Genomic DNA, 25,534 nt, shown 5'->3' with positions numbered 1-25,534 from the left:
CTGGTCTGAATCTGTTAGCAGGCTCCAGGATACAGCTCACCAGTCAGGTTGTCTTGCTCAGCACGCAGGTGTGAATCCTCTTTTTAAGATCATGTTACCTTTTTGTTTTACAGAAGGATTTTTATTTGTGCTTGGTGGTCAAGATGAAAACAAGGGAACGCTAAACTCTGGAGAGAAATATGATCCAGATACCAATTCATGGAGTTCCTTACCACCAATGAATGAGGCAAGATCACTATCTGATGGACTTTGATTATTCACTGTGGGAAAACGTTACTTTTCTTCTGCACAGTTTTATTCTGGACCTCCAGTTGCTTGCATCTTGCACATGTAAATTGTGCCAGGCTGACTTCTCTTTATAGGCTGTTGTTGCATTTGTTTGTCCAGATCCAGCAGTCAGTATCAGACAACTAGACAGGGAAAAGCTAGCTGTAAAGATGAGCTACAGAATTTCAGGAATTTCATAATAAATCACTCCTATAGTATAATTAATATTTGCTTGGTAAATGAACAAAGGGATTGGACTGTGCAGAAAAGTTGGAAAGTTGGACACAGAGCTTGGATGATACAGACATACTTAGGTTTGGGTTGAGTTAATCCTTCCTTCCTCATATTTGCATTCCATCAAAAACTAACAGTTTGTTAGTAGTAAACATGCATCCTTAGTACACCTGTGTTTTTGGCTTCTTGAATCAGCACAGGCTGTGGATGAAAAAAAATGTTGATTGCCACAGGATGTTGCTCGTTACAGTCTCTGGTTGCCAAAGGCCTGCAGCTTTGGCCCTTTTCTAGTTATGCTGCATTAATTTTCCTGCTTACTGTGAGTAAGACTTGATGTTGTAAGACTTGATGTGAGTAAGACATTGTTTCCCATTTCCTGTGAGGCTGAGGGTAGCTGTGCTCCTACACACAAAACAGAAGAGCTGCCTTTTTGCAGGTAGTTGGGCTGAGTTTTGCTGCTGTGGAGACCTGAAAGCAGCATTTTCATCACAGAGACAGCTACTGTGCAAAATTAAATATGGCCAAGCTCTCTCCTTAGATTTCTGTATGGACTCTCTGGCTTTTACTGCCTTTTTTTTTTTAAATGCCCTTTGTTTTGTTTAGTTTGACTAAGTTAATAATCTTATTCTAGAGTTTAAGACTTCGCTCTTTAGAAACCAAACCAAACCTCAGGCACAATACCAATAGCACCTCGCAGACAGATGTGCTGAAAATAAAGACTGCATTGGTTCATTCACAGTTATGTTTTAGTGGTGACTTTGTTGATGTTCCTTTAGGCACGACACAACTTTGGTGTGGTAGAGATTGATGGAATTCTGTATATTCTGGGAGGTGAGGATGGTGAGAGGGAGCTCATCTCTATGGAGAGCTATGATATTTATAGCCGGACCTGGACCAAGCAGCCAGACTTGACCATGGTTAGAAAGGTAAGAACTATCTCATGTGTTAGCACATTGCTTACTGCTAAATAGTTAATGCCACATATTTATGTATCTGTGTATATATATATATTCTCAAAATGGAATGAGGGAGAGCAGCTTCTTGGCTTCTTTATGTACCAAAACAAAACTGTGGCTGGGACCTGTTATGCACAGCATTGCTAGCCATGGGTCCAGAGAACCCAAATACATCTGTGTGTGTATAGTTACTGAGGTCTTGATACTCTGCCCTCATGTGTAATTTTAGCTGTACTTTTCCTTTTTCCACAAGATTGGCTGCTATGCAGCTATGAAGAAGAAAATCTATGCAATGGGAGGAGGCTCCTATGGAAAACTTTTTGAGTCTGTTGAGTGTTACGACCCAAGGACTCAGCAGTGGACAGCAATCTGTCCTCTGAAAGAGAGAAGGTGAGTGAAAATGGAAGGGAGGAGCTAGATGGCTGCTTACAACCTAGGCTAGCATTTTGTCCTTCTCTGAAGATGGCTGTCAGAGGCCCTATGAATTTGGCCTTGTCTTTCTGAATCATGGTGGCCTGAAGTTAACATGGCTGAGCAAAGCTAACCATCCAAGCAATAGCTATGAATTTTATAGAAGTACACTCAGTGTTGATGCTACAATTAATACTGCCCCAATGCAAAATGAAAACCAGACATTGTAGTTCCATTGGAACATCAGATTCTCACCAGAGAGAAATACTTTGTTGTTTTGTTCTTTCACATAGTCTGAATTGAGTGCTTACAGTTCGTGTTCATGACTCATCCCCTCTGGTTGAGCATAGACGGGGGATGTGTGTGCACTGAAAAACAAAAAGCCTAAGAAAAAGGAGAGTTCAGAATGCTTTATGAAATGATTTTCATGTGTTGCTTTCTTTTTGTTTTCTTCTTTGGATTCTCAGATTTGGGGCTGTGGCCTGTGGAGTTGCCTCTGAGCTTTATGTATTTGGTGGGGTGAGGAGTCGGGATGACAGTCAAGCCAGTGAGATGGTGACGTGCAAATCTGAATTTTATCATGATGAGTTTAAAAGGTAACTATCTGCAGCTGCAAACAGAAAAGGTGTGCCTTACACACTCCCTCTCTCTTCCCTGCCACTTGTTCCAGCACTTCAAAGCACAGCAGATCTGTGCTGTACATCTCTGTTGCTCGTTTGATCTTTTGTGGTCCAGTAGGGCTGCTTCCAAAGGTCTGTTTGCTGACAAGTGACTTGTCAGATTCCATTAAGACACCAAGCTAAAGTCCAGTCTTGGGTTCCCCTGAACAGGAACATCACCTTGATCACACAGGTGGTTTGCCTGGGTCTTCCCCTGCATCCTGCAGTTTCCCTGCAGGCTGAGTACTGCTGTCCCCCACCCCTACTCATGCCCTAGGCTCCTTGTGAGTGCTTGTGGAGGAGCATATGCACAGGGATGCTTCTCCATGATCCACTCCTATCTCTAGGGATTTGCAGGGAGTTCCTAAGACAGAGTTAAGAAATTTCCTGCATTTTTGTTCCAAGCATTTCTAGCTGTTTGCTTTTTGAACCCCTGTAGGCTTTTATGATAGGAAAGTCACTATGGTTGCTATACAATCCACAACTACCTTGACAAGCTCTGGGTGGCTAATCTCCTTTTGTTTGTTTTGAATCTGCTCCTGATGACTTCATTTGTTATCTCTTGGCTCTGATGTTGGAATCCACCTTACTACATGTAGTAACTATTCAAAATACTACCTTAGAATTTTGTGTCTAGTCACCTTGCCCTCTGGTCATAACTGACAAGTTTTGGTTCCTCCAGTGTTGTGCTTATTGGTTGGTTGTTTTGTTAGGGTTTTTTATCATGCATATAACTACAAATTCCATCATCATCCACCAAGCTGGGGGCAGGAGTTGATCTGCTGGAGGGTAGAGAGGCTCTGCAGAGGGACCTCGACAGGCTGGACAGATGGGCAGAGTCCAAGGGCAGGAGATTGAACATATGCAAGTGCCAGGTTCTGCACATTGACCACAACAACCCCATGCAGTGCTACAGGCTGGGGTCAGAGTGGCTGGAGAGCAGCCAGGCAGAGAGGGACCTGGGGGTACATGAGCCTGCAGTGTGCCCAGGCAGCCAAGAGGGCCAATCGCATCCTGGCCTGCATCAGGAACAGTGTGGCCAGCAGGAGCAGGGAGGTCATTCTGCCCCTGTACACTGCACTGGTTAGGCCACACCTCGAGTACTGTGTCCAGTTCTGGGCCCCTCAGTTTAGGAAGGATGTTGACTTGCTGGAACGAGTCCAGAGAAGGGCAACAAAGTTGGTGAGGGGCTTGGAACACAAGCCCTGTGAGGAGAGGCTGAGGGAGCTGGGGTTGCTTAGCCTGGAGAAGAGGAGACTCAGGGGTGACCTTATTGCTCTCTACAACTACCTGAAGGGAGGTTGTAGACAGACAGAGGTTGGTCTCTTCTCCCAGGCAACCAGCACCAGAACAAGAGGCCACAGTCTCAGGCTGCGCCAGGGGAGGTTTAGGCTGGATGTTAGGAAGAAATTCTGCACAGAGAGAGTGATTGCCCTTTGGAATGGGCTGTCCAGGGAGGTGGTGGAGTCACCATCATTGGAGGTGTTGAGGAGGAGACTTGATGGGGTGCTTGGTGCCATGGGTTAGTTGTTTAGGTGGGTTGGAGTGGTTGATGGGTTGGATGTGATGATCTTGAAGGTCTCTTCCAACCTGGTCTGGTCTATTTTATTCTAAATTGAAATACTCTTTTTTTTATAAACTAAATTGAGAAAAATAAAGACTCTGTGGTCAGATGTTTCAAAGCTTGTTGACAGTGGAGGAGCTGAATCTGTCTGGATTACAAGAGGAAGGCTGTGACCTGTATAAAAGCATGCACAAATAGCTGGAAGTCCATTATATCATTTTCTTGCAAGGCATGGATATAAAGAGACTTTAATTTCTGTATGAAGAGGTCTTCTGTGTTGTTCAAAGTGCTGTCTGAATTAGCCATAATCAAATGAAGCTGGAGAAAAGATATTCTTTAAAGTGGTTATAGGAAGCAGACAGATAAGAAAGGCTATTGCTGCTGATGCTCTCTAGGGTTTTTAAGTCCCACAGTGGTGTTGGGAAATGCTAAAAGCTGATTAACTTTTTGGCAATAGGTCTTTGAAAGGGAAAGAACTGTGCAAAGAAGTGCTCCCCTGTTTCCTACTTGCCATCTATTTTTAGTTGATTTGCCTGAAATATTTCTAGGCTGATTCTGTTCTTCAAAGGGTGGTGTGTAATAGCTGATGATTCCACACCAGTGACTGTAAACCTGTTTCGCTGGCTGATACAGGTTGAGCTGTAATGAAGCAGAGTATGAAAAAGCTTGGAGGCTCCAGCCTGGGTGCTGCAGGTGAGTCCTTGGTGCCACCTGCTGACTTCAGCACAGGCACCTGCCTGGCAGCATTCCCAGTGTGTGGTTTTGTGTCTTTGCTTGGTGGCATCTCAGAGGTGTTAGTTACAGAATTCAAGTAAAACTATAGCAAAAGTCTAGTTGCTTCAGGTGGTGTTGCAGCACTCTGTATGGTATGTGTGTGTGTGGCACAGAGGAAGGTGAGGCAGCAGCAAGTAACCTGCCAGGGAGGCACACATGGAGGGCTGCTGAGGTGTTCAGACTTTGCCTTTCTGCTCTGGCCCTGTGTGCAGAATTAAGCTTAGCAATGGATCTGTGCATAAATCGGTGCTCGTGCTGCAGGTGGCTCTTAGATGTTGTGCTTTACTTTGGAAACGGAGAGACAGGACAGCGGCCACTTCTGCAGCAAGTGCTGCTGGCTGAGCTCTGTGCTCTCTGCTTTGGGAGGCACCCAGCCCCGGGAGGCAGAAGGGATGCTGCGGCCAGAAGAGGGTGCAGTGTGACTGCGTGAGGTCACGGCCCAGCTTGTTGAGGCTCGCAGTTTCCCTGGTGTTGGACAGCCCTGGAGCGGTGTGTGGGATGGATGCCTTTCAGAACGACTGTGGCAGTGACTGAGGCACCTCAACGGCTGTACCTGTGTGGAAAAGGGACAAAATGGCCACAAAAGGACTTCCCTTCCAAATGCAGTCAGACAAATATGGAGAGGGGGAAAAAATACTTCGTTGTCTGGCACTTTTCTTTGAAGTAAGATTGAGTCTGGAAAACTACCATAATTTCACTATCATGATATCAAATTAATACCAAATGAAGGCAAAAATTGCCTCTCTGGTAAACATGAGGGTATTATTTCCTGTGCTGATTCAGAAATAGCAGAAACCAAGTCTAAATCACTTTAAGTGAAGAATGAAAGCTAAACTATACTTAAGTCTGTGAAATTGTTATGCTGAATAGCAGTGTGTGTGTGTGATTAGTTAAGCAATTCCCCTTGCAGTGAGTGTTGTGTGCTCTGCTCTTGAGTAATGATACACAGCAGAGCATAAGTGCTGCTGTAGATTTTACCACAGGTGGGCAATATACTGTGATATCTACAGAGACTGATTCTTCATCTTAAACCTTATGCAGTGGCTACAGGGTGATGAATGTATGATTGAAAAGTGCATTTCTTCTCTCAGAAATAGTTTCTGAAACAAATAATTGAAACAAAGGTGATTAGCCCCCTTCAAACCAGCAGCTCCAAAGAGTCAATGTGAAAGATATAGTCAGTGTGAAGGAACAAGAGGACACAGTCTCAAGCTGCACTGGGGGGGGTTTAGGCAGAATGTTAGGAAGAAGTTCTTCACAGAAGGAGTGATTGGCCGCTGGAATGGGCTGCCCAGGGTGGTGGTGGAGTCAGCATCACTGGAGGTGTTTAGGAAGAGACTGGGTGAGGCACTTGGTGCCATAGTTTAGGTGATTGGATGGTGTTGAATGATAGGTTGGATTCGATGACCTCAAAGGTCTTTTCCAACCTGGTTTATTCTATTCTGTTCTATTCTAAGTACCTTCAGACTCCACAGTACAAGATCTTTTTGTAGTTACAGTGAAGGAATGACACTGAACCTGTCAGAGCTGAAACACATTGACAGGGACACGTGGTTTAGTGACACAAATCCGGAAGTGGTGGCTTAAGATAGATTTGTGGAAAGGAGGAATATGTCAGCAAGATCATTTAGCAGCAGTGGGTCAAAAGCAGAGTGTATAAATTCCAGCAGTCTCAACCCCAAATCCAGTCCCTTTTTAACAGCTACATGTTGGTATCGCATGCTTCTTAATGAGCTGCAGACTCTCCCAGCTGTTCTTAAGTAAGTGCAGAACTCCATTTTTGAATGGAAAGGATTTTTTGTACTCTGAGTTCAGCCATCAGCCATTGTTGGTTTCCAGTGGCGTGCAGCAAGGCAGATGTGTGTGATCTGCACCCATTCTCAGCCCTGCCTCGCCTCTCACCACCTGAGAATACAGGATCTAGCATTGTCCTAAGCATCCAGTGTCCACGGGGGTCTGGTTTTACATAGTGTGTAAGTCTAAGGATGTACTTAGATCAGTGTACAAACATATTAATTCATATAAACCAGCATAATTCTTGAATTGGATCAAAGGACTGAAGCTTAACTTGTTGAATATTGCTTCCTTTACAGTAACTTGCTGCAGAGTAACTCTCAGTGCAGAGTCTTTCAAAATTGTTTTCTGCAGTCTTTCAGAAGTGTTATTCTTAGCCATGACACAGACTCCTCTATAGACTAGGGGGCTGCTGAGATCTTCACACTAGCACCAGAATAAACAGTGAGACTCCTCTTAAACTAGACTGTGTAAACAAGTAATGAATAAATCAAGTAGGGCCACGAAACTGGTCAGGGGGCTGGAACACCTCTCCTATGAGGACAGGCTAAGGGAACTGGGGTTGTTCAGCTTGGAGTAGAGAGGACTCTAGGGAGACCTAATAGCAGCCTTCCAGTACCTGAAGGGGGCATACAACCCAGGGTTCCTTCCTCTTCTCTTGAGTAGAAGCATATTTCAGTTTCAGAGCAGTCACTGCTGTCTGGTTACAAAGGTCCCTGCCTTCCCCCCGCCTGCTCTCGCGCTCGCTGTGTGCGGAGCCGGCTCAGGGAAGTACGCAAGAGTTATGTTCCAAGGAGTGTTTTCAGATTCCTGAAGACTCTGAATTTTTGGTCATGGTGTTTTTTCCATACTGTTGAAACAGCAGGCACAACCCACATTAAGCTGGAGCTTAGTCAAATTCTGATGAAACGTGACCCCTTGCCCTTCCTGTCTTTGTTCCTTCCTAGTTTTAACTGCTAAAGCCGCTGTAAGTGTTCCTGAAAAGTTGTGTCTGTTTTTTAGAGTATGAAGGTTGAGAAAGGTTGAGAACAAATTTTCACAAGCAGCTACAGACACTTTTAATATTGTCCTCCCTTGATGTGCAGTAGGAAAATATTTGGGTCCCACACTGCTGGTTTTTATTTAAACCCTGAAGCCTTGGCTATCTAGTGCAGACAAACCACTGAAGTTCACATGTTTTGCAAGCTCAAATGTGATCAGTAGCTAGACTAAACTCATCTAATATTTGTTTTCCACTTCTTCAGTATAGTCTTTCCTATATTTATGATTAAAAACACCCCACAACCAACACACACACACACGCAAATTAAAACAAAACAAGAACAAACGAAAGAGGTGAGGGGAAGAAAGGAACTGCAGCCTTCCTCCTGCATTTCTCTCCCCCCTTACTGAGTTTTTGTTAATGGTAGGTAACTGGGTGCTAAAGGCAGCAGAACCACTGACTCTGCCCTTTTCCCACAGCAAGGACAGGAAGCTAATGAAATATGGTGGAAGATGTTTTGCTCTGTTTCAGAATCAGTGTGGAGGACTTCTCCTTTTCTGTTCTTAGCTCATCTGTCATCCTCTGTGGCAGCTACAAACTATTCCCTTACTTTCTGCAGAATCTGAGTCCTTCAGCTTGTGGCACAGACAAAATAATGGACAGCTAATCCTTTCACTTGGCCTTTAAAAATTGATCTCCCTCTCCAAGATAATGATATGTAGCAGCCTCTCCTTCAGTGCCAGAAGAGAGGCTTACTTTGAATCATGGGTTAAAAGGATGCAGAATTTTCAAAGGTCAGCAGTAGCACAGAATGTTAGGGGGTGGAAGGGACCTCCAGAGATCATTGAGTCCAAGCCCCCTACCAAAGTAGGATCATGTAGGGCAATTTATTTATTTCTCCTAGTGCAGACTATTAAGCTTCTGTGCTTTTATGACTCCACTGATTTTAAGACAAAGCTGCCTAAAATTTTCCCTGTAGGGAAAATTGACTGGTGTAGCTGTTGTGGAAGAGACTCTCTTGGATGCCTGGTCTCTTCCAGAAGGTCACAGTGGGTGGCTGCAAGATGAATTTATTCCAGATAGATTACACAGATGAGTGTAGCAATTCTGAAAGGAAGTAACTTCAGTATAGTCTCCCAAGCTTCCCAAACAGCAGTACCAGTTGCTTGTCCTGGTTAGGAAAAGCCAAGACTGTCCTGAACTAGACAATTAGTCCAGCAGGTTTTTATGTAGCAAATTAACTTGTACACTCTGCTTTTGCTTTACAGATGGCAGAGAACCTGGGATTCTTTTAAATGCATTCTCATTTCTTTCATTATTCTTTTTTACAGGTGGATTTATCTAAATGACCAGAACCTATGTATCCCAACTAGTTCTTCCTTTGTGTATGGAGCTGTACCCATTGGAGCCAGTATTTATGTGATTGGAGATCTTGATACAGGTCAGAGCTAGAACTAATTACTTCCTGTTGCTTGTCTTCTTCCACACTTTTAAATAGGTACCACTGGTAGGACCAGAGGTTTTTAGAAGAAAATGCAGGGGCTACTCTTTATTCCTTTTCTGCTGAGTTTAGGGGAGCTGTGCTGGACATACAGATATGCACAGGCTGGTTTTGTGCATTGGAGCTCTTCAGAACCATTCAGAGCTACAAGCATTTGGCTGCTTAGCAGTTTGAAGATCAGAAGAGATAAGACTGAGAGTATGTTCCTGCATTTCTCTGAAGAGAAGTAAAAATGTTAGTGCCTGAGGGTGTTTCTGTCATCCTTGCAGTGTTAAGCAGGTGGTGATGAATTTTTGGGAACATCATCCAGCCGTTCATATGGATGGGATAGAGGCTCTTGGCTGTAAATCCCAGCTGAATAAATGTGTGCTAATGAGCATACTCAATACTCAGCCTTCAGCATCTGGCCAGATGCGGTAAAAAACATTTGGAAGGCTGTATGCTTTCATGGCCATGTGTGCACGTACCAGATTGCAGCAGGGCTTTCCACAAAATACGTGAAAGAGCAAAGCTCCAAATGTGGTGGGTTTAGGTGGGTGAGAAGTGTCATGGGAGGGGTTTTGGACAAAGATTTCAACCTTTTATCCAGAAATGGATTTGTGTTTCTGTGCATGCTCGTGTGGCTGCCTTTAAGAGGTCACAGTATCACAGTATCACCAAGGTTGGAAGAGACCTCGAGGATCATTGAGTCCAACCTGTCACCACAGACCTCATGCCTAGACCATGGCACCAAGTGCCACATCCAATCTCCTCTTGAACACCTCCAGGGATGGTGACTCCACCACCTCCCTGGGCAGCACATTCCAATGAGAAACAACTCGCTCGGTGAAGAACTTTCTCCTCACCTCGAGCCTAAACTTCCCCTGGCACAGTTTGAGACTGTGTCCTCTTGTTCTGGTGCTGGTTGTTAGAGAGAAAAGACCAACCCCTTCCTGGCTACAACCACCCTTCAGGTAGTTGTAGAGGGCAATGAGGTCACCCCTGAGCCTCCTCTTCTCCAGGCTAAAACACAGGGAGAGCTGCAGCATGCTTTAGCTATTCTAATAATCTCTTGTTTTTTGTTGTTGTGCATGTATGAATTCAGGCACAAATTATGACTATGTTAGAGAATTTAAGAGAAGCACGGGGACCTGGCAGCGCACTAAGCCTCTCTTCCCCTCGGACCTGCGCCGCACCGGCTGTGCAGCTCTGCGGATCGCAAACTGCAAACTCTTCCGACTGCAGCTTCAGCAAGGACTGTTCCGCATCCGCGTCCCTTCTCCGTGACCCTGTGCCGGCAGTGGAGGAGACTGGAAGAGTTCTGCTCAGTCCACCTTAATATAGCTCTATATAAAGGAAAAGCTGAGAAATTACAGCTGAAACTTACACTGTATGCTGTGCTTTGGTATGGTAACTGTTTTTGTTTTAAATGCTTAAAAAGCTTGAGTCTAAGTTCTTGTTTCGGGAACAAATAGCTTAAGTATACATAAAAAAGAAAGGGGGCAAAATAAAAGGGGGGGATTGAGGAAACACCTTCGGTCGTAACCATTGGACTTCAAACCATGTTGTTGAAGGAGCTTTTTGTGTCTGAAGCTGGTGGGAATTGATATTCCTTTGATGCAGCTTGGTGAAAAGCAAAAGAAAGGAAAAAAAAACCAACAACAAACACCAAAACAAACAAAGAAACAAAAAACAGCAACAAGGTTTAAGTTGTGTTTCCCCTGAGGGGAACTGCTGAGAATCACAGTGCTGTCCTGGTCTGGATAGCTGTAACACAGAGAAGCTATGTGATAACCAACCTCCCTGGTATACTGCAAAGGCTATTGCTTGACCATAGTGCCGCAGGAGATGTTGGTGGTTGCACCTTTTGTTTCCAGTCCTTCCTCAAAAGTTAAGGTCTGTGCCTAAAAAAAAAACAAAAAGAAAAAAAAAATCTACTGGTGGAGGTGTGTACATAGGATTTTTTCCATTCATTTGCAAGGTTTTCATTCCTACAGATATTTCTAATATATTTCAAATGGACTAAATCTGAAATGGGTACAGTATACCACAGAGAAGTAAACTGTTTTTTCTATGCTGTCATTTGAATAGGCCTGGTATAGAGACCGGGGGGAGGACGGGTGTGGGCTTGCATGGCCCCCTCCTTGGAGTCAAAAGGGCCTTGGGAGCGGTTCACAGCGATCGCTGTTTTGGGTGAAAGACAACAAAACTTGACAACAGTCAAGAAAATAGGTTGTGTTCTTTCTTACTTAAACTGAGAATGGTTTTAAAGGCTGGGGATTTTTAGACAGGTGTGTTTCGTCCCTGCCAGAGCAAAGGCGGAAGGCCATCAGGATATCTTTGTTTTGCAGAAAACAGGGATTTGGGCCTAAGAGTTAAGGGAGGGTTGGACAGCAACTTCAAACTGGGATCCAAAGTTGGTTTACTAAATGATTTCCGTGCTAAGGTACAGTCTTGTTTACTGCTGTCTGACTTGGAAAGCTGGGGGTTATGGTGTGGTGATAGTGAAGAATTCAGTGGCTTGCATTTTATTTCTGACCAAGTCTTGTGCACGTCGATAGCGATATTTAATTGACTTCTGTTGGTAGTCAGGATCAGCTGGTAGAACACTTTTACCTCAACTTTTTGATTTAGTTATTGTTGTGATGGGTGGGACATAACCTGTATTTATTTGGAAGGAACGAAACGAGAGAGACGGACACAGAAATAAAACCTCCTGCCCCTCAGAAAAAGAGAGCTCGTCTAACCAGTATTATAACTACAAACAGTAACTCTCCCCTCTGCAACTGCTGTGGACCTCAGGCAAGCCAATCTCTGCCCTCACTTCTGTTAGTGTAAACCTTTGTCATCTTTGTCAAATCATTTTAGATAGGCTGAAATGCAATCCCAACCAGGTACAAGATAGTCCTGTTTCACTAAATATTCCTTGAAGAGCCATTCTGAAACTGGCTTCTGCTCAGTCCTTCCATAGCACTGATGTGTGGCTGGCATTTCTCTGAGCAGAGGAGGGAGCTGGGTGGTGGAAAGAGGGCAGCAGCCAAGCATTGACCATTATTTATTGTTTCTCTTTATACAATGCTGAAGTGGTGCAAAACTTGAACTATATTACATCAATTTTCTGGCCTATGTTAGTTGGCACATAGAAAAAGTTTATATATTTATGCAGTGCAGTAAACTTGGTGTGTGTGTATATTTATATATATATATATATATATAAAAATATATATATGTCTTTAGATTTTAAATTTATATATAATGCTTTACTACAGAAATGTGAACCACTATTTTCCATCCTTGGCTGTCTTGTGAAATAAATCAAGTGCTGTTAGTTTAGCTGTAAAACTTCCCTTTGTTTTTGGAAGTCTTAACATTGTTCCCATTTATTATGATGATTCTTTTTTTCCCTCCTCAGACCAAGTGCCAAGATCCCACATTCAAAAGTGATGAATGTTCCTAAGGATCTCTTTCACTTTTGAGCTCAGTTTTCTACGTGGCTTAGAAAGCTGTCAAAGATGTTACTCAGACTATTGCAGGCTGCTATCTCTTGAGTCCCTGTAGCTTCCCAGAACATTTGAGGGCATTCAGGATCCAGAAGACCTAAGTAATAAGTGCACAGAATAAACCCAAATCATACATAGTCTAGCAGTGTTTTGCAGTTAAAGTTACTGAACCAAATGTTTACATTTAAGGTAGGACTAGCAGTAGGTTTGCTTAGGGTTTTGTTTTGGTTTTGATAAGTGCAAGAAACCTGCTGGTAATTGGAGCACGTTGTGAATGCACTCGGTGTGGTATTTCACCAAGGAGTTTAAGCCTCTTCACCTCAAACAGCTACGAGCTTAATTTCTTAGCACCTCAACTCCTGTCACTTGCTGTGGTTGGTGGTGGCCAGGGACCAAGTCTCTGGAGATGTTGTCTCCTGGATTTTCAGGTGCTTGCTCAAGGGGAAGATTTAAGCACTCCTGAGATCTCAAACTCACTTCCTTGGCATTGCTTCCAGGGGATGGGGATTCTTTCTCATCTGCACTGTCTGTAGAGCCAATCCAGGAGATGCTCTGGCCTCTCTGTGTATAGGAGAGAGGGGATGCATCTTCTGAGGTCTTACTTGTATGTGTCTCTGTCTAGTTTGATCTACAAGCCCTGTGATGAGTGCATCTCTTGGGATGTGCAATAACCAGGCTGTATTGCCTCCTGGAGTGGAGCAAGGCTTTGAAGCCAAGGCTCTCCTTCCTCTGGGAGGAGCCTTATTGTACAGGTGACCTCTGGCTGCTCTTGGGAAAGAGGTGGTCAACTTCAGTAGGGGAGGGAGGCTTTGATACCAGAGGTGCTGAGTGGAGGGAGGTCACCAGTTTCCTGAGCATGTTGAACTTGCAGTCAGCTATAGACTGAACTGGGCTCACTGGTACATGCCACCACCCCAGCTGTCCCTGCCTTCCTGGCAGCTGCCTGACCATGCACGTGATGGCTGAACCACACGGGGAGTGACCCATAACGTCTCTCCATTTGCAGTCCAGGGGGTTTAGGTGGTTTGGCAGTATAGAAGCTGTTTAAGTTGTCCTTGCTTGGCACAGTAGCCTTAATTCCCTCGAGCTGGTGAATCAGCTCTCAGACTCAGCCAGTTCCCTCACAGGTGACTTACCAAACTAGGTGCCTCCCTGGGGTTGTGAGTTCATCACAGCAGCCAAATGCCAATGTTTTGAGACCAGTGTCTGTATTTGCTGAAGGGCACTGCTGACTTGATGCCCACCACACCTCTAACTGGGGCTGGGTCCTTGGCTGCAGGTCTCAGGTGGTTGCTTCTTGAGCCAAGCTCAGCACAATCCCAGATGAGGACTGGCTGGGTCACCTTGCAGGCTCCAATGACTTGGCTTGGGTCTTTGTGTTCCTTCCTTCCTCCTGCTGTAGAACTGGACAAATCTCAGCCATTGTACTCAGAAAATCTCCAAGCAGGGGGTAGGGATTGTGGAAGATGGGAGTAGTGGTGGCTTTTTTTCCCTCCCCTCACTCTACCTCTTACCACAGTTCATCCCCAAAAAATCTCCTCTTTCTTTTGGACAAACTATGACATTGCTAATTTAAGGGTAAAATCAGTTTGTGAGTGCAGGGGTAGGGAAAAAAGAGGTAACACCATAAGCACACAAGAGCATCCCCTGTGCTTGTTTTAAACATGTAGTCTTGTGACTGCTCTGCACAGCAGGAGTAGTGATTAAAGAAGCAAAGATGTAAAGTGCTGTTGCTCTCATAAAGTAAATCTCTTGGGTTTCTTACGGAGGCACACACCTGGCCTGGTCTCTGTTCCTTACCTGGCCTTGTGAGATGTTTGTGTTCCTAAAGAGTCAGTTTTGGATTTCAAATTCTCATCTTTCCTGGTTTTTCACCTTGAGAAAGGCTCTCTGAAGAGCTTTCTGTTCTGTTTTGCATGAAGTCTGCTTGTCCTCTGATATTTAATCATCTATTCCTGAAGTTGTAGTGCTTGTGAAGATGCTGCATCCATGCAGCTGTTCCTGGTCAGGTGACTTTCTGTAGTTTTGAGGGTACCTCCTCTTCAAATGGAAAGCAAATGAACATGAATTACACAAAAGGATAGGAGGTAATCTGACAACAAAGAGACAAGTTTACAAAACCACCTCACTAATGACTGTGGGCAGGCTGTGTGCTTTTTGCATGTCACACAGCCTGCCTCCTGAGGCAGAGATTTTGTTGAAGAGAGGAGGTTTTCCATCACAGCTAGTGAAACACCTGGCTTCCTTTACAAACTCCCCTTCCAGAGAACACCAGGCAGCTTAAATTCTAGTTTGCAATATTTCTGGTGCCTGTATGACTTGGTAAGTGCACAAGCAAGGGGTTTAGGGAGCATTCTTCCCTGTTAGAACTGCAGTGTCTGCAGTTGGTTCCATAAATACTGTGGCTGTACAGCCTGCATGGGTTTGCTAAGGCTCATGTGCCAGCAAAGTGCAGGATGCAATAACAATTGCAAGTTGTTAAAGTGCCAAACTTTTGGTTTCCTCTGTGTGTGACAACAATTCAGTGGTTCTGTTAAACTGGAGAGCTGCTTCAGAGTCACTGTGTTCCAAAAGCAGTGGTTCTGCTCTTCACAGGAGGGCTATTTCAAACACTGGAAGTCTGCTGTTCTGTTCTTTTGGGTTTTAAATACTCTTCTGCAGGTTTCTGTGACTCTTCACAGCTGCCTTGAGGCATCACTCCATGTGATACCCATGGGCACTTTGCTCTTTGTTAGAGCACTAGTGCCGTGCAAGCATATAACAAATGGCAGCTGACAACAGGTTTCAGTATTTAAAAGTGGAATTTGTTTGAGTTAATCTCACCTGCAGAAAGGGAGCTGTGTCTCAAGAAGTGTGACTGCACCTCAGGACAAAAGCACACTGAGACTGTAACTGAGGTGGGATTTTGGTGCCACTCACAGCCATGCTTTCCAAGGAGTTGGATTTAATTTGGGGTATGGATCCTTTCTGCCTCGAATGTTAGCATCAAGGTTTTGGGGCTTGTGTTCTCCTCACTCTTTGGAGTACTTAAAGAGCTTCTTTGGGTTGGTGGGAGGGGTGCTAATTCTATACATGTTTGTTTTGAAGTTAGAAAGTACTATTTCTATCTTAGCTTGAAGTATTTCCTTTTGCCACTGAGGAAGTAGCCCAGGCCTGTGTTTTGGTCATCAGTGCTGTAGCCTTTTGACGTTTGCCATTTTCTGTTGCTCTTCCTTGTTCCTTATTGGAGTCAAGAGCTGTGTTGGTCAGGTCTGTGTTTCCCCACCACACTACTTGTGAAAGGAGAATAAGGAGGTCTGAATCACCACCTAAAGTTGGGAAGGTGAGCGACTGAAAGCTGGTTTGGAGATGCTGCTGTAAAGATCTGGGTGAGGCACTGCTTGTTTTCTGTAGGGGCCACATCTGTGTGCTCTGAGGTTTATTGACAGGTTGGGCACCTGCTCTTCAGCATCACTATGGGGTTTGGGTGGTTTTTCTTCTGGGAAGTTCCTTACTGTGGGAAGGCTTGCAGCCAGGCTTTAAGGTGACATCTCTGGTCCAGCCATGCCCTGTGTGACTCTCTAATCTAGCTGCTCTTGTACTCTAAGCAGACAATTACCTCAAATGTTTGATTAACATCTGAGCTGAAAGAAGAGAATGAAACTGTGGCAAGTGCCTAACTAGATAAACACCTGCTAAAAAAGGATCAAGGCTAACAGAGAATTCAGCTATAAACTGCTTATGTTGTGCATTTGTTGGTGGTACAAAACCTTACAGGTCTCCTTAAAAATGGCTTATTCTAGGCTGGTGGTTATTAGTTACAAAAAATAATGAAACTACATACAGGATTTGATTAGGATAATATTTGAGGGCTGTTTGAAACAGTCTGTTGAAATGCCTTGAAAAGAGAGCTGGAGGATTGGAACTTTGCAATGCCAAAGGCTAATACTTCTTGCTGCCCAGTATTTTTGCAGGGTTTCATGTGAACAGTGAACACCTGCCAGAGCGGCTCAGTAGGTGAACATGCTCAATGCCACTGCCTACCTATGCCCTTGAATCCTCATAATGAAATGAGACTTTGTACAAACTGGTGGATCTGATTACAGTGATAGGACAGAAAGAAGCAGTCCCAGAGTAAGTAACCTTATTTTATTGGTAAAACACAGAAGTGTAAATGTATGGGGGTTTAAATGCTAGGTGCTTTTGAACCCCCTCCTAATGCCCTCAGCTTTTTTTTGTAGTTGCCTTTCCTCCTTCCTTCCTTTTCAGTTAATGCAGAAACATCCTCTGTTGTTGCCAAAGAACAAGTTTCTTCCATCTGAAGGTCTAAACCCAGTCAGAGCTTAAAAGATGCCATTTGAGCAGGCTGTAGAGCAGGCTGCTTTTACAAAGATAAAGTCTGTGCTTTCTGATGGGCTGCTGCCACCTCTACTGATTTCAGAGCAGAAAACAAAACTAACAAACCCTACAGTATGGCACCGAAGGAAAGCAACAGCCCTTTTGGAAGGTCTAAATTTCAGTATGCAGTAAGGAGCATGCTACAAAAACCTCAACCCTGGCTGGTTTGGAGATTCTCACCTCAGTGATCTCACTTGCTAAAGCTTTGGCTATGTAGCATCTGGTTTAGTAACGTAGATATGATAGTAGGAAATCATCATCATCCTTGTCGCTTGTTTCACTGCTTTTAGGGCTTAAAAAGTGAGGTCTGCTTAAATAATAGAATAAGTAAACCAGTACACTGGAGTATCTGGTGAGGTGGTCAAGTTAAACAAGTGGCATTCCTTACAACACTTGTTAAAGTGGTGTTTTTTTCTGAAGAGAGGCCAAGGAGTATCCCTTGAGAAATACTTCCAAAGTCTTTCAGAACTAGCCTGAAAGTAGCCCAAAGGATCCTTCAGGATTGCTTAGAGAAACTGGGATCTGTTCTAGCTTTTGTTTGCTTGGGGAAACAGCTGCTATGTCAATTTTAAGCAGGTTTTTTTTCCCCTCCCTGACTTCCAAAACCTAATGACTTGCTTCTTGTAATTGGGATGTTTTTTGTGTTTAAGGGTCTGAGGAGATATTTTGCAATGTGTGGTATTCTGTTGTGCAAGCAGCAAGCTGTGTTCTGGTGGACTCCTGGAAGGTAGTGTTGCAGAATTAAGGAGGGAGGAAAATATCAGTGAGACAAGAAGATTCTCCTTTTACTGCACAGGGCCTTGCTGTGTGTATCTGATGGGGCAAGAGGCCGTTTTAGGCACAGAGTTCATGTAATTGCCACCTCTCAGTGCTTAGGAATATGGCTGGGACATTGCCCACCTGCAGAGATGCTGAGAGCCTTAGAGGACTCAAGGCTGAGAACTAGCCCCTAGAAGCCTGCCAAACCAACAGATGCAGATTCCTGGGCATACCCCATGCATAATGCTGCTTTCTGGTCTCAACTGTTTTGTCTTTTGCTCTTCTAACACAATTCTGCTTTTGCTCTTGCCCTGAATTTACTTCCGAATGCATTGCCTTTGCTGCCGAGCACTAGGAAGAGCTCCCGTGGGCTGCAGGACATCCACACAAATTAGATCTCCCTGTGCTTTTCTCGCATTTCTCCATCTTTTAGCTCCAGTTGATGTAGGTGGGGAGAGTGCTTAATACACAGTGAAATGACTTTTGATCAAGCTTGTAAAATTAATGTCAGTAGGATAGAGACCACCTGAACATCTGTAAGCAGTCCAGCAGGTAGAACACCTGTAGCCCCTGGATGCATGTTGCTTGTGGCTGGAAGTCTGCTGCCTTGTCCCTGGGGAGAAGCCCTGTTCCCAGCTACCTCATTATGATATGGGGTTTTTTTGGTCCCTTTGCACTTTGTCACATCTTTTTGTTTTGTTTTCAATTTCATTTTGTCCTTCAATAAAAAACTGAAAGCAGACAAGAAGCAGGGCAGAACGATGCCGTTGTCCAAGGACAGTTTACTTCAACTTCATTTTAAATGCATGTTTCTGTACAAAAAGACCAAGGTTGACCTGCAGCTGCTGTAGTAAGTAAAGAAAAGTTTATACTACTTGAAAGTAATTATTGTACTGGTAAATGGGAGAAGAAATTGAAAGACTGTCCTGATTATTTTTATATAGGGGAGAAAAAAATCTGTTTAAAGCCCAGAATTGTCTGCTCTTTTAGGGACAGATCAGGTAGTTTTCTCTCTGCCTCCACATTGCAATGTTTTGCCTGTGAACTTGATCCATTATTTCAGCAGGGAAGATGACTGCTTTATCTGTACTGTCTAATCTGTTGGGTTGGGGTTTTTTCATGGAGTTTTTTGTTTACTCACCTACAGAGGAAAAGCTCTGGACCTGAGGTGACCTATTTGCCCATTTCTTTGAGATCTTCGAGTACATTGGGTTTTGCTTAGCTTGAAGGATTGGAAAGGGAAGAAAAAAACCAACCAGAAAAAAGGATGTTTCCTTCTGCTTCTAAAGGTGCTATTCTGACATTTTTTACTTCCTTACACTGTGCTTGACTTCTTAAAGTACCAATGTAAGCTGATAATCAGCCGGTGTTTGTTTTCTGGGGTTGGGTTTTTCTGGGTGCTCAGTCATCCCTTTTCCTACAGACAGCTGCTGACCTGGTCAATGGCCTTAATAACACACCATGTAATGGGGAAATGGCTCCTTTCTTCTTTCTTTGTGAAGGCAAAACCCAGAAATGCTTCATGGGGAGCGTTTTCCTCTGAAATTTTAAGTAGCAGCTCACATTAATGCTGAATTAAGTGTGGCAAACATTTTACTGGCCATGCATCGATAGTAGGGATAAGTCAAGGAACTCCCCATGTCTCTGCAGACTGTACCAATCAGCTGCTAACTCCAGAGCCTTCTACTGGCATCATGGTGGCTGTTGCATAAATACTGATCTTCCTGGGCTCGGTCCCAGGACATGGCTGTGTGTTACTCCCTGCATGTCTGGGACAAGCTGACCCGTGTGGCTGTTGGAGCATCTGGATGTTGGGCCAGCTCTGGGTTTAGCACTCAGGTCTCATCTGTTCAGCTCTTGCCTCAGAAGCACACACCTTGCTGGTGAGATTTTTGCACCTTGAGGGGTTTAGCAGCCCTGTGCCAAGGGTGGTCAGGAGGTAGGAGGGAAGCTACTGACTGCTGTCATTGGTAGAGTGACACCAACTTGGTAGATCCGAGAAGAAGGCTCTTGTGGGATCATGGAATTGTTTAGGTTGGAGAAGACCTTTAAGGTCATGAAGTCCAACCATTAACCCAGTACTGCCAAGTCATCACTAAACCCTGTCACTAAATGCCAGGGGTCTTAAATATCTCTAGGAGTGGTGGCTTGCAGAATGCCATCATGGTGGTGTTTGGAAGGGACCTTCAGAGATCATCAAGTCCAACCCTCCTGCTAAGGCAGCATCATGGAACAGAGGTCTGAATTTGAGTCCTGGGTGGGAACTGTGCTTTCTTTGTTTTAATTGTAACATCAGTTCAGGTTAGGGATTTGGTAACTTAAAAGTTGCTAAAACTTTTTCATTCTGTGAAGGACATTAAAAAAAAAAACAACAGACCCCTGCCCTCTCTGAAGCAGCAGGAAGTATTAGGGGGCCAATGTTTGACCTTGTCCCATCTCCAGACATCAGGTAGTGCCTTTTTGTAAGCTTCACAGTCCCAGTGTAGCATTTCTCAGCTTCCTTAATCTAAGAGCCCTTCAGCCTTTTGAAAAGGGTCCAGAGACTGCCTTGTTCTCCTACTTCACATGTTGGGTGCTGCCCTCTGGACCATCCTAACTCCTCCACTTTTTGTCCAGAAAGTAGGGGCTAGTTGCCTTCATGAGGAGTGTTACCTGCAGCACTGTCTGATTCAAACAGCCAGTAATGAGGCACCATGGAGAATCCCCCTGAGCTTGCAAAACCATGGTCCTCTTATTTTAGGAAAGGCTGAAGAGTATCAGCATTCATTGCCCAGTCTGTGTGCAGTCTGAGCCTGGCAGCTGTGCCCTGGCAGCATGGGTAAGCATGAGTCCACCCTGTGGGTAAGATGTAAAGGATTATGGGTTGAGTGTTAGAGGAGATCTAATAGTTTGCATTTGTATTAAAATCTGGAAATATTGGTGGCTCTGGAACTATTTCTGCAGGATGGAACAGGAAGTATTTGCCTAAACAACTGGGGAGCTCCTGCCACTTGGTTTTCCTCTTTACTTGTTTTAAGACAGCAGAAATGTCGAAGTACTTCCCAGCTTGTACATGTCCTTTGGTAGACTGAAGTGGGAGCCTGACAAGCTGAGATTGTTTTATTTTTGCCTTCAAAGGGAAAAAGCAAAATTTCTTCATGTTAGATGCTCTACCTTTGAGTTTATTGAGTACCATGAATCTTGTAGGGTTGGGCTAAAGAACTGAAATATACAGTGGCACTCCCAGTCTAGCAGGAGACAGAGAGACTAAACAGCAGCCAGAAGGTCATCCTCAGATGTGATTTCTTCTCCAATGTGAGAGTATTCCTCTAACAAGTCCCTCTCCAGTAGCATCAGCCAGGACTCATGCTCCTCCAGATGTCATCTCACTTCCTCTCCTTTGTTATGTGAGCTGATCACAGCTTCTCAAACCTCTGCAGGGATTCATAGGAGGCACAACCACAACACACTCAGAACAAACATCTGGGTGTTTACCATCTCATGACCCAGCACAGGAGCTTGAGACCTAGTGGTGTTCAAGGCCAGGCTGGATGAGGCCTTGAGCAAGCTGGGCTAGTGGGAGGTGTCCCTGCCTGTGGCAGGGGTTTGGACCTAGAAGATCTTTAAGGTCCTTTCCAACCCAAACCATTGTTTGATTAATGATGACCAATATATTTTGACTTTGTGCTGCACAAATACTCTATTTTAGCACAGGAGAATGAAATAACAGCTACACTGATGAACCCAGCTATGATACCTGTGTTCCATGAGCCAAGCAGTAGAAAGGTGTTGGAACCTAATGCCGCACGGCTGCTGCTCTCGTGGAGCTTCAGCGTTCTGTCAGAGCTAAAACATTAAATAAAGAGCAGGAGATTGTCAGAATATAGAATACATAAAGTCAGTGTGGGGTGCTAGAAACGCTCACCTGACCTTGCTGAGCATCACTGGCACACAGCTTGACAGCAAGGTTAGTTCCCATCATCCAGCTGTGGTGCTTTGCCTCCTGTACTATAGATGTAGTTACCATGACGGGCTATTTGTGTGCATGTTTTCTGTGGGTCTGGCTGTGCTTTGGGAGGGGATGGAGTTTTTGCTTTCATTTTGTGTCCACCCCAAGATCACCTTGTGATCCTTTGGAAATGAATCCATGAATTGCTTGGGGCCAGGCTTTGGAACGTGCTGACCTGAGTATGTTGAGTTACTTCTGTTAAATAGGAGGAGAAAAGAAGACTTTAAGTGCTCTTTGGCCTCAAACTATGCAATGCTGCGCACCAGAGAGCTGAATTCCTTCTGATACAGAAGAAGCTCGACTCGTGTCCTTCCAAATCCAGTCCTTGGTCCAAGGTTAGGAGAACTTGTACTCATCCAAATCAACTTTTGTTCACTGGTGTTCCTCTGTCCCCCCTGCCTCACCCATCACTTTATTAGATGTTTTGACTCTGAATGCTGTGCTGTCAAAGTGTGTCCCTTGTGTCAGTCTCCCGTTGTCGACTGGGTCTTGTCTTGTAAACCCACCAGGGTGGCTCACCTGCTGGTGTAAGTTAGGGGCCACTTCCTGGCATTTGCACCTCTTTGCTGTAGAGCATGTCAGGCATTTGGGGTTGGCTGTGCCCCTCCAGGTAGATGTGGGTCTTGTATTTCTGTTCCTGTGTTGTTCTGTTGTGGGTCTGGTGCTTAATGTAAAGACGATTGGTGACGTCTTGAATCCAGTCCAAGTAAGTTTTCATTTCTGCTGCTTGTGTGAGTTTGATTTTGCTGCTTCCATGGCAATTCAGGGATAAAAGCCCACGTGGTCAGGACTGGTGGTAATGGTTCTTTGTTCTGCTGTTGCTTTGTTTTTCTCCAATGAAGTTTGTTCCTTGTGTTCCTCTTCTTCCCTCTGTTAACTTACAGAGCCGGTACACTGTTTTCCCCTGGTGAGTATCTCTTCTCTACCAGTTGGACTATGTCTCCTCACCTTTACATCCATCCTTCTGAGCAGTTTGCCTAGATTTTACCCAACCCACCTTGTGCTGCTTCTTCCTAACTCTGATCACCATTCTGTCTGCCTTCAGTTCAGGTTAACCTTGATTTATTTCTCTGGTTTCAAGAAGGGATTTCAGTGTACAACACAGGAGACAAACGGAGACTCTCTCTGTGGGTGTCTGTGTCTGTGCATTCCCTCCCCAGCAGCGTGAGAGGGTTCAGCCTATTCCCTCCCTAACCCCAGCTTTTTCCTTAGTGCTAGGCAGAACAAAAAGTCTGAAGGCGTTTCTTATTTCTTTGGGCAATTGAAAATGCTTGGGAGACTTTTCTTCTTGGGAGGAAGCTGCTGCAGATGAGCAGCTGGCATGCAAGAGAGTTGCTATGCTTCCATATTCAGTATTTTTAATTGAGGAACAAATAGCTTATTTGGGGGGGGGGGGGGGAATGTAAATTTTTTTGTACTTGTATGTCAAAGTGGCCTTTATAGGAAAAGCACATAAACTATTTAGATTAAAAACTGTTTAGCTGTGTAATTTGGGGGGAGGGGGGGGATTTTTGTATTGACAGGGTTTCTATGCATTTTTCAAAGTATAAACTTGCTGGTTTGTGTTAGACTTATTGGAGATATTTTTAAAACTGTGTGTTACCACATTTTCCATGGTCAATCCCTTTACTAGCTTTCCTTTTGAATACTACAAAGATTTTAAGTAACCCTGGAAATTAATTCCCCTCCCCCCCAACTCTTTGCATTAAGTCAATATGATGAGTTCTAGCATGGGTATGTAGCTTTAAGGGAATAAGCCTAGGAGGGTAGTTAATTCTGGAGGGATCCTTTTGGAGAGGGGCAGTGCACAGTGTTTCAATTGCACTTAAGAGGCTAAATTAGCAACTTTGAGTTTTTGCTATACCTCAGTGGGATTTGTTTAAACTGCTTCCATCCCATATTGTTTACACTCGAGCATTATGTAAATATGTCCTGTTTGTGCAGTATGCAATTCTCCTTCACTCTGTCAGGATAATACCAATGCTACCAGATAGGAAAAGTTTTGGAAAGTGTGTGATACCCTCATGGATATGATGTGACTTTGGGGAAGGAGGAGAGGAAAGTTAGAGCCATTAGTGTATTTTTCCATTTAATTATGTACACATTTTCACATGAGCTGAGGCTAACTGAACTTACAGTTGAATTAAGGGGTATGCGGGTGGGGGGAAGCCAAGAAGGGGTTTGCAGGACTGCAGGCAAAAATATCCTTTAGCTGCTCTGCAGTGCAATTGCCTTGACTGCCTATGCAAAGTACAACCTGAGTTGGGTACATCAGAACCCTTCTGTCACTGCTCTGATTTTTCCTTTCTCTTCTGGAGGTGTTATTGTCAGGCTTGCTAAGTAGAACCTTCCCAGGAATGTTTGTCAACTGACACTTGGCTTTTTTTCCATCTCACATGTGGATTTTAATTTTTTGTTGTAGTTTCTGTTTCGTAAGAGATCCTACATTGTTCATAGGTTAGTGTAAGAGCAAACTTCTAGGCGTAGTGACAAAGGAACGTCGCATGCTACCATCCATGCTCATGACTGAAGAAAAATGTGCAATTCTCATGGCACTTTGACCTATTGCTGAAACCCTGGCTTTTGCAATGGGACAAACTCACCAATTGAAAACACTCTGTGACTACATTAGATGGCTTGAAAGTGAAGAACAAGGCAGTTACTCCAGTTGCACCCACGGATAATATGGTATTGATTTATTTGTTTTGTTTTAATAAAGCCTTTTATGATCTGTTATGAGAAAAATAGATTGGGGTTTTTTTTTTCCTTGGTTTACTTTAGTTGCCATAAATCGCCCAGTGCAGAGTCAGGTCCACCTCCATCCATTTGTTTTCATGGAGTAGTTGCACATAAATCTGTATCAGCAAAGCAGGAAAGCTGTTTGGTTACTTAGCAGTAACCACCCTGGTGGAAATGCTTTGTGGCTCTCACGAGATACGCAAAGGGAGGCGAGAAGTCTCCCGGATTAAGTAGCACTGGCTTTGTTTACGTGTTCGGTAGAATGTTGGGCGACTAAAGGGAGGTTCCCTTTTCAAGTATTTGACTTGTGCTTTGGGGACTTAGTTGCCACTGTGCAAATTGTGCTGTAATATTGTACCAAGGATCAGTGAAAGTGTTTTATCTTTTTTAATGTCGTTTGTATTTGACCGGGTTTTATAACTGTAAGCAAACAGAGTGTTGCGTTTTGACCTGAAACTTGCGTCTGGTAAAAGTAACTTTGCTTTACGTATTGGAGGTTTGTTCAGAACTTGAATCATTTTATAGAAGGGTGCAGACCAAAATTAATTGTCTTAAAGGTGTTTAATAAACTAACCAAATAAAACATTGATGGTTTGAAAACTTGTTAACTGCTCCTTACGGCTCTTCTTTCTATTTTTACATGAGAGGAAGAACGCAGCTCAAGACCTTTTTTTTTCCCTCTCTCAAGGTCTTAACAAATGGGGGGGGAAAAATCAGTAGATATTTATAATTATCACCTCCCATGAGCTACCTGTTTTATTATTAAACACTGCTACATGCCAGCTTAATCAGGAGTTTAATCAAAGGGGAAAACCCAAAGGAAATAAATGGAGAAGGAAAGGCTAAGGAAATGAGGGGAGGCAGGAGCAGTCCCTGGGCAGTAAGTGCTTACCACCTCTGGGCCACAGCTATTGGTGATGGCCACTGCAGGAGCGGTGGGAGTGGGAAGGAGCTTCTGCTCACCTGTGTTCTTCTGACAGTTGTTTGAATGTCTCCACTCTCCCCTGCAGTCACCTTCGCTTGTCCTCTTCACAAATACTGCTGCTTTCA

General features: G+C 44.1%; 1 protein-coding gene across 1 annotated transcript in view; it reads left to right on the top strand.

The window, feature by feature from the left end:
- Window positions 1-25,088, top strand: part of GAN (gigaxonin) — a 42,763-nt gene extending 17,675 nt beyond the window's left edge. Inside the window, exons 6-11 of the mRNA XM_068150878.1 lie at window positions 114-226; window positions 1,278-1,427; window positions 1,711-1,847; window positions 2,336-2,464; window positions 8,973-9,082; window positions 10,227-25,088. Coding sequence (XP_068006979.1) covers window positions 114-226; window positions 1,278-1,427; window positions 1,711-1,847; window positions 2,336-2,464; window positions 8,973-9,082; window positions 10,227-10,408 — 821 coding nt within the window. The 3' untranslated portion in view covers window positions 10,409-25,088. The remainder of the gene's footprint in view (window positions 1-113; window positions 227-1,277; window positions 1,428-1,710; window positions 1,848-2,335; window positions 2,465-8,972; window positions 9,083-10,226) is intronic.
- The last annotated feature ends 446 nt before the right edge of the window (window positions 25,089-25,534 follow it).

Source organism: Melanerpes formicivorus, unplaced genomic scaffold (assembly GCF_026170545.1).
Source record: "Melanerpes formicivorus ecotype bairdi unplaced genomic scaffold, bMelFor1.0.p_v2 SCAF_20, whole genome shotgun sequence".
Taxonomy (NCBI): Eukaryota; Metazoa; Chordata; class Aves; order Piciformes; family Picidae; genus Melanerpes; species Melanerpes formicivorus.
The sequence above is the reverse complement of the archived record's forward strand: the minus strand, read 5'-3'. Positions and strand labels throughout refer to the sequence as shown.